This window comes from Hypomesus transpacificus, chromosome 22 (genome assembly GCF_021917145.1).
Source record: "Hypomesus transpacificus isolate Combined female chromosome 22, fHypTra1, whole genome shotgun sequence".
Taxonomy (NCBI): domain Eukaryota; kingdom Metazoa; phylum Chordata; class Actinopteri; order Osmeriformes; family Osmeridae; genus Hypomesus; species Hypomesus transpacificus.
In genome coordinates this window covers 9,885,641-9,902,575 of record NC_061081.1, presented here as the reverse complement: position 1 = coordinate 9,902,575, position 16,935 = coordinate 9,885,641, and the positions used below count along the sequence as shown (strand labels likewise).

At 47.9% G+C, this 16,935-nt stretch overlaps 2 protein-coding genes across 2 annotated transcripts in view; both read left to right on the top strand.

Moving 5' to 3' along the window:
- LOC124484397 (mucin-5AC-like) overlaps positions 1-2,801 on the top strand; it is a gene marked incomplete at its 5' end in the record, with an annotated part of 7,077 nt that extends 4,276 nt beyond the window's left edge. The window contains one exon of the mRNA XM_047045299.1: positions 2,778-2,801. Coding sequence (XP_046901255.1) covers positions 2,778-2,801 — 24 coding nt within the window. The remainder of the gene's footprint in view (positions 1-2,777) is intronic.
- A 1,513-nt stretch (positions 2,802-4,314) lies between these two features.
- LOC124484395 (mucin-2-like) lies at positions 4,315-16,845 on the top strand. The gene is made up of 11 exons (XM_047045297.1): positions 4,315-4,364; positions 4,947-5,083; positions 6,297-7,507; positions 8,142-8,163; positions 8,310-9,172; positions 9,224-9,859; positions 10,799-11,734; positions 12,576-12,597; positions 14,568-15,349; positions 16,028-16,590; positions 16,821-16,845. The coding sequence occupies exons 1-11, from the start codon at positions 4,315-4,317 to the stop codon at positions 16,843-16,845; spliced, it is 5,247 nt and encodes a 1,748-aa protein (XP_046901253.1).
- The last annotated feature ends 90 nt before the right edge of the window (positions 16,846-16,935 follow it).

The window sequence follows — 16,935 nt, the reverse complement described above, 5'->3', positions numbered from 1 at the left end:
ACAACCACAACAGCTTCTCCCACTACAACCACAGCTGCTCCCACTACAACCTCAGCTGCCCCCACAACTACAACAGAGGCTCCTACAACAACCACAGCTGCATCTACAACTACCACAGCTGCTCCCACTAAAACCACAGCTGCCCCTACAACCACAACAGCTTCTCCCACTACAACCACAGATGCTCCCACTTCAACCACAGCTGCTCCCACTACAACCACAGCTGCCCCTATAACTACAACAGCTGCTCCCATTACAACTACAGCTCCCTCTACAACTACCACAGCTGCTCCCACTACAACTACAACAGGTGCTCCCACTACAACCATATATGCTCCCACTACAACCAATGCTGCTCCCACTACAACCACAGCTGCCCCTACAACTACCACAGCTGCTCCCACTACAACCACAGCTGCCCTTACAACCACCACAGAGGCTCCAACAGCTCCAACATCTTCTCCAACTACAACCACAGCTGTACCTACAACTAAAACAGCTGCTCCTACTACAACCACAGGTCCTCCCACTACTACTACAGCTGCTCTCACTACAACCACATTTTCTCCCACTACTACCACAGCTGCTCCCACTATAACAACAGCTGCTCCAACAACTACCTCAGAGGTTCCAACAACAACCACAGCTGCACCTACAACTACAACAGTTGCTCCCACTACAGCCACAGCTGCCCCTACATCTACATCAGCTGCACCTATGATCTTAACAGAGGCTCAAACAACAGTAACAGCTGCTCCCACTACAACCACATCTGCACCTACAACTACCACAGTCGCTCCAACAACATCCACAACTGCACCTACAAGTAAATCAAGTGCTCCCACTACAGCCACACCTGCCCCTACAACCACCACAGAAGCTCCAGCAACAACCACAGCTGCACCAACAACTACAACAGCTGATCCCACTACAACCACAGCTTCTCCCATAATAACTACAGTGTCTTCAACAACAATCACAGCTGTTCAAACTACAAATTCTCCTACCATTTCAACCACCACAGGTATTACCAAAATGAGAAGTTAATTAATATGAATCAAAACATCAGCTCCTGTCACTGTACTGCAGCTTCCAAAAAAAGGAAATATAATGTAGATGCTTTGCAAGAAGTTGGTCATTGAATTAAAATGTGTATTCAAACAAATATTATTTTTTCACAGAACTGCCATCTTCTACCACAATTGCTTCTTCGACAAGCATCACAAGTTTGACATCATCCGCCATTCAAACCACTTCTGACAGCATTATGGCAAGAGAAAGACCCAAACTTGCGGTCACTTTACTATTTTTCACGAACTTTCAGTTTTCCCTCCCAATAATTAAAGTCCAAATAATTTGTTTACAATTCCTAATATAATTCATGTATATGATTTGTCTGACTGTGTGTATATGTACTGTATGTGTATATATACAGCCAGAAAGTACATGTATATATGAACAGAATATACAAAATATAGTTCAATTTAAAATTAGTTACTTATTATTAAAGACACTTACCATGATGTAATGTTTCCTAACAAATATCGGTTCGCCTGTTAACTACAATTTACAGTGAGTTGGCCCTGTATCTTAAATCGCACACTTTTCTTTTACATTTAGTATATTGCTGCTGGCCATACAAAGTATGTACTGTTGCATTAAGTATGCATGCAATTGGGGCAAAACACTTTATAATAATATCGCACCTTGAACTTTGACTGACTTGCTCATATAGTACATCTCTCAAAGTTTGTTACGCAAAATGTTGAAAAAATTGTGGCGGCAAAAAAACGTTTTACTTGGAGATACATTTACATTTAGTCATTTAGCAGACGCTCTTATCCAGAGCGACTTACAGTAAGTACAGGTACATTCTCCACAAGGCAAGTCGGGCGAAGTTCCTTGCCCAAGAACACAATGTTATTTGGCACGGCCAGGAATTAAAACAACAACCTTCTGATTAATAGCCCGACTCCCTAACCGCTCAGCCATCTGATACAAAACTATGCGTAGCTAACCAGGACAATCAGCAGAGCGCTGCTGCTGTTACTTTGTCGTGTATGTAGTTATGTTAATGTGACGTATCTTACACTGCGCAGAGCGCTGTGGGTCGGAATAGCAAGAAAAGCATGCTGCTTTATATACTGTAAAATGCGACCAGATGCAGTAGGACATCCAGTTTTTTTTCATCCACTCTGACAACATCAATGCTACTTTGAGTGAAACGTCTTCAAAGAGTCAGATTATTGCTTCAAGGATTCTACATTTAATGTAAGGATGAATTACAATGTTTATGTCATGTTTATTCCAAGTCTAATGTGCCCTAACCAGTGCATTGAAGGAGATTATTCCCTCAACACAGGCAAAGCCTAGTCTCTGTAAGGTTTTCTTGTAATCAGTCTTAATCACAACATTCTATATACAATGTTAGAATGATATGCATGCATCAAAACTAAACATGAAGACATGATTTGAACTCCTACATGTTAAACATATGGTGATCAAATTATGTTCTTTCAACAACTAATTTATCCAATCTTCTTTTGTCTTTTCCAGATAACTAGTTCACCAACTGTCAGTCAGGCATCTACAACATTTTCATCTACAACTGACACATCTTTAACAATGGCATCAACCATGGCTACTGCACACACCACAATGGCAATCTCAACCCCAAATGTCACACTAAATACAAGTATCACAAAAGCCCCAACTTCTCTACCACAATCAACTACATCCACAACCACAACAGCTATCCTTGCGACACAAACTTCTAGCACTACCAGATTAACCACCACTAGCACAGTCGCATCGACAGACCCCCCTCAGCCAAATGAGGGTTACCTATTTCTGAGGATGCGTTTGGTGCGGGTTTTCATTGTTGAATACAACAACCCAAAGTCGTCGCAATATCAAGAACTGGCTGGCAATGTCACAACTGAGGTAATTCTCATCTAAAACCCATCGCTTCAATTCAATAAGAAAATTATTTGACATTGATTTTTCAATACTTGATGTTTTCATATGTTCTCTGTGCAATAATCAATCCATTTTTTTCATCATATCTTCTAGCTGAATCGGGGATACAGGAAGCGTTACCCTTTCACTTTCCTGAGATGCATAATTATTGGATTTTGGTAAGTGATCTGTGACAGGAGATTTAGGTTCATGTTGGCTCTTTCAATGTATTCATGCTCTATTGCTTGAGGATTAACAATCCATTTATGAATCTCTACTTTTCAGGCCTGGGTCAGTGGGTGTCACAGCCAACTTGATATTCCATAATGAGAGTGTAGTTCCAAGCATCACCAGTGCAGCAGACTCATTAAAAACATCTTTAAATGAATCCCTGGTTTTCCTGAATGTTATCACTGGCAGTATTGTTGCAGGTTTGTACTGATCACAATGTCAATATTTTCATTATTTTCACATTTGGGAAAAAAAGAAATGTTATCAAGCTCAGTATATTGAAAATGTTGTATGAATCAAACATCTTGATAACTTTGTGGAAGCAAATTGTAGAAACAATGTTTTTATTTTTTCCCACAATAGCTGAACCAACTGCCTCCAGTACTGTAACTCCTACAACTGTGGAGGCAACTAATTCCACAGTAGCATCTACAACCACAAGTACAGCTGCAAGTACCAGTACAACAACACAAACAACTCAAACTGCCACAGCACATACCACCAGCGGTGCAATGGCAAGGAGCAAACCTGTAGATATGGTCACTTTTCTACTACCAATCACTTTAGTCAACTTTCTGTACATTTTGATGTAGATCTTTTCAGACTTTTTGGGCCCTTTCCTTCATATCAAATTGCAGAACCCCTAAAAAGTATAAAAATTCAAATGAATTACGAAAAGAAAAATAACATACTTTTGAAAGGCATTCCTGTAACTAAAGGAATTTGTGCAACCAAATCATCGATGCAATGCTGCAAAACATGAAACAAGTAGAACATGTAATTAGGCTATTTAAATAATATATTGTCATGAAAATGTTTTAAAACAATGTTTGATTTAACTATTCTATATTCAAAAATGCACTTGAACACTTGAATTGCTGTCATGCAAATATTCTTATGTTGTTTATCATTATTCATATTTATATTTATTTACACTTGCTTTTAATGTATGAACAGTTTTGAATAGTTTGAGAAAAATCTAAATATTGATTTAGCATAGTAATTTCTCAACATGAACTTTCTTAATTATAATTCATTATATATTCTTTTCTTTAATATTTATTTTATTTAACTGGAAAACAGCATTCAGCCAGACAAAATGTAACTTTCATGTACTTTCACGAGATGGCTTGTGGGTGGCAATCTGGGAGACCTAAAGCCATCAAACAAGGAAGGTGAAGAGATGTAAAAAGTCTGAGATTGTAGAAGAAGATATAAAGAGGCTGAATGGGGGTGGCTGGTCCAATGGCCAAGGTTGTACACATTTTAAAATGAAATTAAAGAATAAATGTCACAAAGTCAAGTGTGTCGAGTCATTGCAAAGGTTTCCAACAATTTGTCAACTCAACTGTTATTTGTTTAAAAATAAATATTTGTAATGTTTTCATGTTAAACCCAATTGGGAACACAATTAAATGAAAAAGACGTAAGTCCGATACACAATTTCTTGTGGCAGTAGGGAAACAGCTAAAAACGACAAATAAGCATAAACTACACATTAAAGTATTTGTTGAGTCATTTTATAGTCAAAGCAATTCACTGTGAAATAATGTATCTTCTATTTCCTTTCACGATTCCTGTCATGACAACAACCACACAGGCTCAAATAACCACAGCGGCTACCAAAACTACTACTGCACCTACAACTACAACTGTCCCTGCAACTACCACAGAGGCTCCAACCACAACCACAGCTTCTCCCAGTACAACCACAGCTGCTCCCACTACAACCTCAGCTAACCCAACAACTACAACAGAGGCTCCAACAACAACAGCCGTTCCTACAACATCAGCTGCACCTATAACCGCAACAGAGGCTCCAACAACCATGGCTGCTCCCACTACATCCACATCTGCTCCTACAACTACCAAAGAGTCTCCAACTACAACAACGGTTAATCCCACTACAACCACAGCTGCACCTACAACTACATCAGAGGCTCCAACAACAACAACAGCCATTCGTACTACAAACACAGCTGAACCTACAACTGCTACAGCTGCCCCAACAACTACAACAGAGAGTCCAACGACAACAGCTGCTCCTACTACAGCCACAGCTGCAACTACCAAAGAGGCTCCAACAACATCCACAGCTTCTCCCACTACAACCACAGCTGAACCTAAAACTGCTGCAGCTTCTCCCACTACAACCAAAGCTTCTCCAACTGCAACCACAGCTGCCCAAACAACTACAACAGAAGCTCCAACAACAACAACGGCTACTCCCACTACAACCACATCTGCACCAACAACTACCACAGAGTCTCCAACTACAACAACGGCTGCTCCCACTACAACCACAGCTGCACCTACATCAGAGGCTCCAACAACACCATCAGCTGCACCTACAACTACCACAGAGGCTCAAAGAACAACCACAGCTTCTCCCACTACAACCTCAGCTGCTCCCACTACAACCACAGCTGAACCTACAACTACCACTGCTTCTACCACTACCACAGCCGCCCCAACAACTACCAGAAAGGCTCCAACAACAACCACAGCTTCACCTACAACTACAACTGAGGCTCCAACAACAACCACAGCTGCAGCTACAACTACAACAGCTGTTCCCACTACAACCACAGTATTTCCCACTCCTACCACAGCTGACCTTACAGCTACAACAAGGTCTCCATTAACAATCACAGCTGCACGTACAACTACAACTGCTGCTCCACCCATAACCACAGCTGCCCCTACAACAACCACAGCTGCTCCAACTACAACCACTTCTGCTCCCACTACAACCACGGCTGCTCCCAATACAACCATAGCTGTCCCAACAACTACCACAGAGGCTCAAACAACCACAGCTGCTTCCATTACAACCACAGCTGCCCCTACAACTACCACAGAGGCTCCAACAATAGCCACAGTTGTTCCCACTACAACCACAGCTTTTCCCAATAAAATCACAGCTTTTCCAACTACTACCACAGAGGCCCCAACAACAACCACAGCTGCTCTCACTACAACCACAGCTGCAACTATTACTAGAACACCTGCTCCCACTACAACAACAGCTGCTCCCACTACAACCACATACGCTCCCACTACAACTACAGCTGCTCCCACTACAACCACAGCTGCTCTCATTTCAACCACAGCTGTCCCAACAACTACCAAAGAGGGTCCAACAACAACCACAGCTGCTCCCACTACAACCACAGCTGTCCAAACAACGACCACAGAGGGTCCAACAATAACCACAGCTGCTCCCACTACAACCACATCTGCACCTACAACTACAACCGCTGCTCCCACTACAACCACAGCTGTCCCAACAACTACCACAGAGGCTTCAACAACAACCACAGCTAAACCAACAACAACCACAGCTGTTCCCACTTCAACCACAGCTTTTCCCACTACTACCACAGCCACCCCAACGACTAAAACAGAGGCTCCAAAAACGACCACAGCTTCACTTACAACTACAACAGCGGCTCCAACAACAACCAAAGTTTCTCCAACTGCAACCACAGCTGCCCAAACAACTACAACAGAAGCTCCAACAACAACAACGGCTACTCCCACTACAACCACATCTGCACCTACAACTACCACAGAGTCTCCAACTACAACAACGGCTGTTCCCACTACAACCACAGCTGCACCTACATCAGAGGCTCCAACAACAACATCAGCTGCACCTACAACTACCACAGAGGCTCAAAGAACAACCACAGCTTCTCCCACTACAACCACAGATGCTCCCACTACAACCACAGCTGCTTCCACTACAACCACAGATGTTCCCACTACAACCACAGCTGCTCCCACTACAACCACAGCTGCACCCACTTCAACGACAGATGCTCCCACTATAACCACAGCTTCTCCCACTACAACCACAGCTTCCATAACAACTACCACAGAGGCTCCAACAACATCCACAGCTGTTCCCACAACAACCATAGCTGCTCCCACTACAACCACAGATGCTCCCACTACAACCACAGCTGCTTCCACTACAACCACAGCTGCTCCCACTACAACCACGGCTGCTTCCACTACAACCACAGCTGCACCCACTTCAATGACAGATGCTCCCACTGCAACCACAGCTTCTCCCACTACAACCACAGCTGCTCCCACTACAACCTCAGCTGCCCCCACAACTACAACAGAGGCTCCTACAACAACCACAGCTGCATCTATAACTACGACAGCTTCTCCCACTACAACCACGGCTGCCCCTACAACTACCACAGCTGCTCCCACTACAACCACAGCCGCCCCTACAACCACAACAGCTTCTCCCACTACAACCACAGCTGCTCCCACTACAACCACAGCTGCCCCCACAACTACAACAGAGGCTCCTACAACAACCACAGCTGCACCTGCAACTACAACAGCTTCTCCCACTACAACCCCAGCTGCCCCTACAACTACCACAGCTGCTCCAACAACAACCATAGCTGCTCCCACTACAATCACAGGTGCTCTCACTACAACCACAGGTTTTCCCACTACTACCATTGCTGCTCCCACTTCAACCACATATTCTCTCACTACAACCACAGCTGCTCCCACTACAACCACAGCTGCCCCAACAACTACCACAGAGGCTCCAACAACAACCACAGCTGCACCTACAACTACAACTGCTCCCACTACAACCACAGCTGCCGCTACAACCACCACGGAGACTCCAACAGCTCCAACATCTTCTCCCACTACAAACACAGCTGCTCCCACTACAACCACAGCTGTTCCCACTACAACCACAGCTTCTCCCACTACAACCACTGCTTCTCCCACTACAACCACAGCTGCCCCTACAACTACCACACCTGCTCCAACAACAACCACAGATGCTCCCACTACAACCACTGCTTCTCCCACTACAACCACAGCTGCCCCTACAACTACCAAAGCTGCTCCAACAACAACCACAGATGCTCCCACTACAACCACAGCTGCTCCCACTACAACCACAGCTGCCCCTTCAACTACAACAGGGCCTTCAACAACAACCACAGCTGCTCCCACTACAAACACAGCTATACCTATAACTACAACAGCTGCTCCCACTACAACCACAGCTGCTCCAACCACTACCACAGAGGCTTCAACAACAACCACAGATGCTCCCGCTACAACCACAGCTGCACCCACTTCAACGACAGATGCTCCTACTACAACCACAGCAGCTCCCACTACAACCACAGCTGCCCCTACAACTACAACAGCTAGTCCGATTACAACTGCAGCCCCCTATACAACTACCACAGCTGCTCCCACTACAATCACAGCTGCCCCTACAACCACCACAGATGCCCCCACTACAACCACAGCTGCTCCGACTACAACCACAGCTGCGCCAACCACCACCCCAGCTGCCCCTACAACCACCACAGCTGCTCCCACTACAACCACAGCTGCCCCCACAACTACAACAGAGGCTCCTACAACTACATCAACTGCACCTACAACTACAACAGCTTCTCCCACTACAACCACAGCTGCCCCTACAACTACCACAGCTGCTCCCATTACAACCACAGCTGCCCCTACAACCAACACAGCTTCTCCCACTACAACCACAGCTGCTCCAACTACAACCAAAGCTGCCCCTACAACTACCACAGCTGCTCCAACAACAACGACAGCTGCTCCCACTACAATCACAGCTGCTTCCACTACAACCACAGCTGCCACTACAACCACCACAGCTGCTCCCACTACAACCACTGCTGCCCCTACAACTACCAAAGCTGCTCCCAATACAACCTCAGCTCCCCCAACAACTACAACAAAGACTCCTACAACAACCACAGCTGCATCTACAACTACAACAGCTTCTCCCACTACAACCACGGCTGCCCCTACAACTACCACAGCTGCTCCCACTACAACCACAGCTGCCCCCACAACTACAACAGGGGCTCCTACAACAACCACAGCTGCACCTACAACTACAGCAGCTTCTCCCACAACAACCACAGCTGCCCCTACAACTACCACAGCTGCTCCAACAACAACCACAGATGCTCCCACTACAACCACAGCTGCTCCCACTACAACCACAGCTGCACCCACTTCAACGACAGATGCTCCTACTACAACCACAGCAGCTCCCACTACAACCACAGCTGCCCCTACAACTACAACAGCTAGTCCGATTACAACTGCAGCCCCCCATACAACTACCACAGCTGCTCCCACTACAATCACAGCTGCCCCTACAACTACCACAGCTGCTCCCACTACAAGCACAGCTGCCCCTACAACCACCACAGCTTCTCCCACTATAACCACAGCTGCTCCCACTACAACCTCAGCTGCCCATACAACTACAACAGCCGCTCCCACTACAACCACAGCTGCCCCCACAACTACCACAGCTGCTCCCACTACAATCACAGCTGCCCCTACAACTACCACATCTGCTCCCACTACAACCACAGCTGCCCCTACAACCACAACAGCTTCTCCCACTACAACCACAGCTGCTCCCACTACAACCTCAGCTGCCCCCACAACTACAACAGAGGCGCCTACAACAACCACAGCTGCATCTACAACTACCACAGATGCTCCCACTACAACCACAGCTGCTCCCACTACAACCACAGCCGCCCCTATAACTACAACAGCTGCTCCCATTACAACTACAGCTCCCCCTACAACTACCACAGCTGCTCCCACTACAACTACAACAGGTGCTCCCACTACAACCATATATGCTCCCACTACAACCAATGCTGCTCCCACTACAACCACAGCTGCCCCTACAACTACCACACCTGCTCCAACAACAACCACAGATGCTCCCACTACAACCACTGCTTCTCCCACTACAACCACAGCTGCCCCTACAACTACCAAAGCTGCTCCAACAACAACCACAGATGCTCCCACTACAACCACAGCTGCTCCCACTACAACCACAGCTGCCCCTTCAACTACAACAGGGCCTTCAACAACAACCACAGCTGCTCCCACTACAAACACAGCTATACCTATAACTACAACAGCTGCTCCCACTACAACCACAGCTGCTCCAACCACTACCACAGAGGCTTCAACAACAACCACAGATGCTCCCGCTACAACCACAGCTGCACCCACTTCAACGACAGATGCTCCTACTACAACCACAGCAGCTCCCACTACAACCACAGCTGCCCCTACAACTACAACAGCTAGTCCGATTACAACTGCAGCCCCCTATACAACTACCACAGCTGCTCCCACTACAATCACAGCTGCCCCTACAACCACCACAGATGCCCCCACTACAACCACAGCTGCTCCGACTACAACCACAGCTGCGCCAACCACCACCCCAGCTGCCCCTACAACCACCACAGCTGCTCCCACTACAACCACAGCTGCCCCCACAACTACAACAGAGGCTCCTACAACTACATCAACTGCACCTACAACTACAACAGCTTCTCCCACTACAACCACAGCTGCCCCTACAACTACCACAGCTGCTCCCATTACAACCACAGCTGCCCCTACAACCAACACAGCTTCTCCCACTACAACCACAGCTGCTCCAACTACAACCAAAGCTGCCCCTACAACTACCACAGCTGCTCCAACAACAACGACAGCTGCTCCCACTACAATCACAGCTGCTTCCACTACAACCACAGCTGCCACTACAACCACCACAGCTGCTCCCACTACAACCACTGCTGCCCCTACAACTACCAAAGCTGCTCCCAATACAACCTCAGCTCCCCCAACAACTACAACAAAGACTCCTACAACAACCACAGCTGCATCTACAACTACAACAGCTTCTCCCACTACAACCACGGCTGCCCCTACAACTACCACAGCTGCTCCCACTACAACCACAGCTGCCCCCACAACTACAACAGGGGCTCCTACAACAACCACAGCTGCACCTACAACTACAGCAGCTTCTCCCACAACAACCACAGCTGCCCCTACAACTACCACAGCTGCTCCAACAACAACCACAGATGCTCCCACTACAACCACAGCTGCTCCCACTACAACCACAGCTGCACCCACTTCAACGACAGATGCTCCTACTACAACCACAGCAGCTCCCACTACAACCACAGCTGCCCCTACAACTACAACAGCTAGTCCGATTACAACTGCAGCCCCCCATACAACTACCACAGCTGCTCCCACTACAATCACAGCTGCCCCTACAACTACCACAGCTGCTCCCACTACAAGCACAGCTGCCCCTACAACCACCACAGCTTCTCCCACTATAACCACAGCTGCTCCCACTACAACCTCAGCTGTCCATACAACTACAACAGCCGCTCCCACTACAACCACAGCTGCCCCCACAACTACCACAGCTGCTCCCACTACAATCACAGCTGCCCCTACAACTACCACATCTGCTCCCACTACAACCACAGCTGCCCCTACAACCACAACAGCTTCTCCCACTACAACCACAGCTGCTCCCACTACAACCTCAGCTGCCCCCACAACTACAACAGAGGCGCCTACAACAACCACAGCTGCATCTACAACTACCACAGATGCTCCCACTACAACCACAGCTGCTCCCACTACAACCACAGCCGCCCCTATAACTACAACAGCTGCTCCCATTACAACTACAGCTCCCCCTACAACTACCACAGCTGCTCCCACTACAACTACAACAGGTGCTCCCACTACAACCATATATGCTCCCACTACAACCAATGCTGCTCCCACTACAACCACAGCTGCCCCTACAACTACCACAGCTGCTCCCACTACAACCACAGCTGCCCTTACAACCACCACAGAGGCTCCAACAGCTCCAACATCTTCTCCAACTACAACCACAGCTGTACCTACAACTAAAACAGCTGCTCCTACTACAACCACAGGTCCTCCCACTACTACTACAGCTGCTCTCACTACAACCACATTTTCTCCCACTACTACCACAGCTGCTCACACTATAACAACAGCTGCTCCAACAACTACCTCAGAGGTTCCAACAACAACCACAGCTGCACCTACAACTACAACAGTTGCTCCCACTACAGCCACAGCTGCCCCTACATCTACATCAGCTGCACCTATGATCTTAACAGAGGCTCAAACAACGGTAACAGCTGCTCCCACTACAACCACATCTGCACCTACAACTACCACAGTCGCTCCAACAACATCCACAACTGCACCTACAAGTAAATCAAGTGCTCCCACTACAACCACATCTGCACCTACAACTACCACAGTCGCTCCAACAACATCCACAGCTGCACCAACAACTACAACAGCACCTGCACCTACATCAGAGGCTCCAACAACAACATCAGCTGCACCTACAACTACCACAGAGGCTCAAAGAACAACCACAGCTTCTCCCACTACAACCACAGCTGCTCCCACTACAACCACAGTATTTCCCACTCCTACCACAGCTGACCTTACAGCTACAACAAGGTCTCCATTAACAATCACAGCTGCACGTACAACTACAACTGCTGCTCCACCTATAACCACAGCTGCCCCTACAACAACCGCAGCTGCTCCAACTACAACCACTGCTGCTCCCACTACAACCACGGCTGCTCCCAATACAACCATAGCTGTCCCAACAACTACCACAGAGGCTCAAACAACCACAGCTGCTTCCATTACAACCACAGCTGCCCCTACAACTACCACAGAGGCTCCAACAATAGCCACAGTTGTTCCCACTACAACCACAGCTTTTCCCAATAAAATCACAGCTTTTCCAACTACTACCACAGAGGCCCCAACAACAACCACAGCTGCTCTCACTACAACCACAGCTGCAACTATTACTAGAACACCTGCTCCCACTACAACAACAGCTGCTCCCACTACAACCACATACGCTCCCACTACAACTACAGCTGCTCCCACTACAACCACAGCTGCTCTCATTTCAACCACAGCTGTCCCAACAACTACCAAAGAGGGTCCAACAACAACCACAGCTGCTCCCACTGCAACCACAGCTGTCCAAACAACGACCACAGAGGGTCCAACAATAACCACAGCTGCTCCCACTACAACCACATCTGCACCTACAACTACAACCGCTGCTCCCACTACAACCACAGCTGTCCCAACAACTACCACAGAGGCTTCAACAACAACCACAGCTAAACCAACAACAACCACAGCTGTTCCCACTACAACCACAGCTTTTCCCACTACTACCACAGCCACCCCAACGACTAAAACAGAGGCTCCAAAAACGACCACAGCTTCACCTACAACTACAACAGCGGCTCCAACAACAACCAAAGCTTCTCCAACTGCAACCACAGCTGCCCAAACAACTACAACAGAAGCTCCAACAACAACAACAGCTACTCCCACTACAACCACATCTGCACCTACAACTACCACAGAGTCTCCAACTACAACAACGGCTGTTCCCACTACAACCACAGCTGCACCTACATCAGAGGCTCCAACAACAACATCAGCTGCACCTACAACTACCACAGAGGCTCAAAGAACAACCACAGCTTCTCCCACTACAACCACAGCTGCTCCCACTACAACCACAGCTGAACCTACAACTACCACTGCTTCTACCACTACCACAGCCGCCCCAACAACTACCACAAAGGCTCCAACAACAACCACAGCTTCACCTACAACTACAACAGAGGCTCCAACAACAACCACAGCTGCAGCTACAACTACAACAGCTGTTCCCACTACAACCACAGTATTTCCCACTACTACCACAGCTGACCTTACAGCTACAACAAGGTCTCCATTAACAATCACAGCTGCACATACAACTACAACTGCTGCTCCACCTATAACCACAGCTGCCCCTACAACAACCACAGCTGCTCCAACTACAACCACTGCTGCTCCCACTACAACCACGGCTGCTCCCAATACAACCATAGCTGTCCCAACAACTACCACAGAGGCTCAAACAACCACAGCTGCTTCCATTACAACCACAGCTGCCCCTACAACTACCACAGAGGCTCCAACAATAGCCACAGTTGTTCCCACTACAACCACAGCTTTTCCCAATAAAATCACAGCTTTTCCAACTACTACCACAGAGGCCCCAACAACAACCACAGCTGCTCTCACTACAACCACAGCTGCAACTATTACTAGAACACCTGCTCCCACTACAACAACAGCTGCTCCCACTACAACCACATACGCTCCCACTACAACTACAACTGCTCCCACTACAACCACAGCTGCTCTCATTTCAACCACAGCTGTCCCAACAACTACCAAAGAGGGTCCAACAACAACCACAGCTGCTCCCACTGCAACCACAGCTGTCCAAACAACGACCACAGAGGGTCCAACAATAACCACAGCTGCTCCCACTACAACCACATCTGCACCTACAACTACAACCGCTGCTCCCACTACAACCACAGCTGTCCCAACAACTACCACAGAGGCTTCAACAACAACCACAGCTAAACCAACAACAACCACAGCTGTTCCCACTACAACCACAGCTTTTCCCACTACTACCACAGCCACCCCAACGACTAAAACAGAGGCTCCAAAAACGACCACAGCTTCACCTACAACTACAACAGCGGCTCCAACAACAACCAAAGCTTCTCCAACTGCAACCACAGCTGCCCAAACAACTACAACAGAAGCTCCAACAACAACAACGGCTACTCCCACTACAACCACATCTGCACCTACAACTACCACAGAGTCTCCAACTACAACAACGGCTGTTCCCACTACAACCACAGCTGCACCTACATCAGAGGCTCCAACAACAACATCAGCTGCACCTACAACTACCACAGAGGCTCAAAGAACAACCACAGCTTCTCCCACTACAACCACAGCTGCTCCCACTACAACCACAGCTGAACCTACAACTACCACTGCTTCTACCACTACCACAGCCGCCCCAACAACTACCACAAAGGCTCCAACAACAACCACAGCTTCACCTACAACTACAACAGAGGCTCCAACAACAACCACAGCTGCAGCTACAACTACAACAGCTGTTCCCACTACAACCACAGTATTTCCCACTACTACCACAGCTGACCTTACAGCTACAACAAGGTCTCCATTAACAATCACAGCTGCACATACAACTACAACTGCTGCTCCACCTATAACCACAGCTGCCCCTACAACAACCACAGCTGCTCCAACTACAACCACAACTGCTCCCACTACAACCACGGCTGCTCCCAATACAACCATAGCTGTCCCAACAACTACCACAGAGGCTCAAACAACCACAGCTGCTTCCATTACAACCACAGCTGCCCCTACAACTACCACAGAGGCTCCAACAATAGCCACAGTTGTTCCCTCTACAACCACAGCTTTTCCCAATAAAATCACAGCTTTTCCAACTACTACCACAGAGGCCCCAACAACAACCACAGCTGCTCTCACTACAACCACAGCTGCAACTAATACTACACCTGCTCCCACTACAACCACAGCTGCTCCCACTACAACCACATACGCTCCCACTACAACTACAGCTGCTCCCACTACAACCACAGCTGCTCTCATTTCAACCACAGCTGTCCCAACAACTACCAAAGAGGGTCCAACAACAACCACAGCTGCTCCCACTACAACCACAGCTGTCCAAACAACGACCACAGAGGGTCCAACAATAACCACAGCTGCTCCCACTACAACCACATCTGCACCTACAACTACAACCGCTGCTCCCACTACAACCACAGCTGTCCCAACAACTACCACAGAGGCTTCAACAACAACCACAGCTAAACCAACAACAACCACAGCTGTTCCCACTACAACCACAGCTTTTCCCACTACAACCACATACGCTCCCACTACAACTACAGCTGCTCCCACTACAACCACAGCTGCTCTCATTTCAACCACAGCTGTCCCAACAACTACCAAAGAGGGTCCAACAACAACCACAGCTGCTCCCACTACAACCACAGCTGTCCAAACAACGACCACAGAGGGTCCAACAATAACCACAGCTGCTCCCACTACAACCACATCTGCACCTACAACTACAACCGCTGCTCCCACTACAACCACAGCTGTCCCAACAACTACCACAGAGGCTTCAACAACAACCACAGCTAAACCAACAACAACCACAGCTGTTCCCACTACAACCACCGCTTTTCCCACTACTACCACAGCCACCCCAACGACTAAAACAGAGGCTCCAAAAACGACCACAGCTTCACTTACAACTACAACAGCGGCTCCAACAACAACCAAAGTTTCTCCAACTGCAACCACAGCTGCCCAAACAACTACAACAGAAGCTCCAACAACAACAACGGCTACTCCCACTACAACCACATCTGCACCTTCAACTACCACAGAGTCTCCAACTACAACAACGGCTGTTCCCACTACAACCACAGCTGCACCTACATCAGAGGCTCCAACAACAACATCAGCTGCACCTACAACTACCACAGAGGCTCAAAGAACAACCACAGCTTCTCCCACTACAACCACAGATGCTCCCACTACAACCACAGCTGAACCTACAACTACCACTGCTTCTACCACTACCACAGCCGCCCCAACAACTACCACAAAGGCTCCAACAACAACCACAGCTTCACCTACAACTACAACAGAGGCTCCAACAACAACCACAGCTGCAGCTACAACTACAACAGCTGTTCCCACTACAACCACAGTATTTCCCACTACTACCACAGCTGACCTTACAGCTACAACAAGGTCTCCATTAACAATCACAGCTGCACATACAACTACAACTGCTGCTCCACCTATAACCACAGCTGCCCCTAC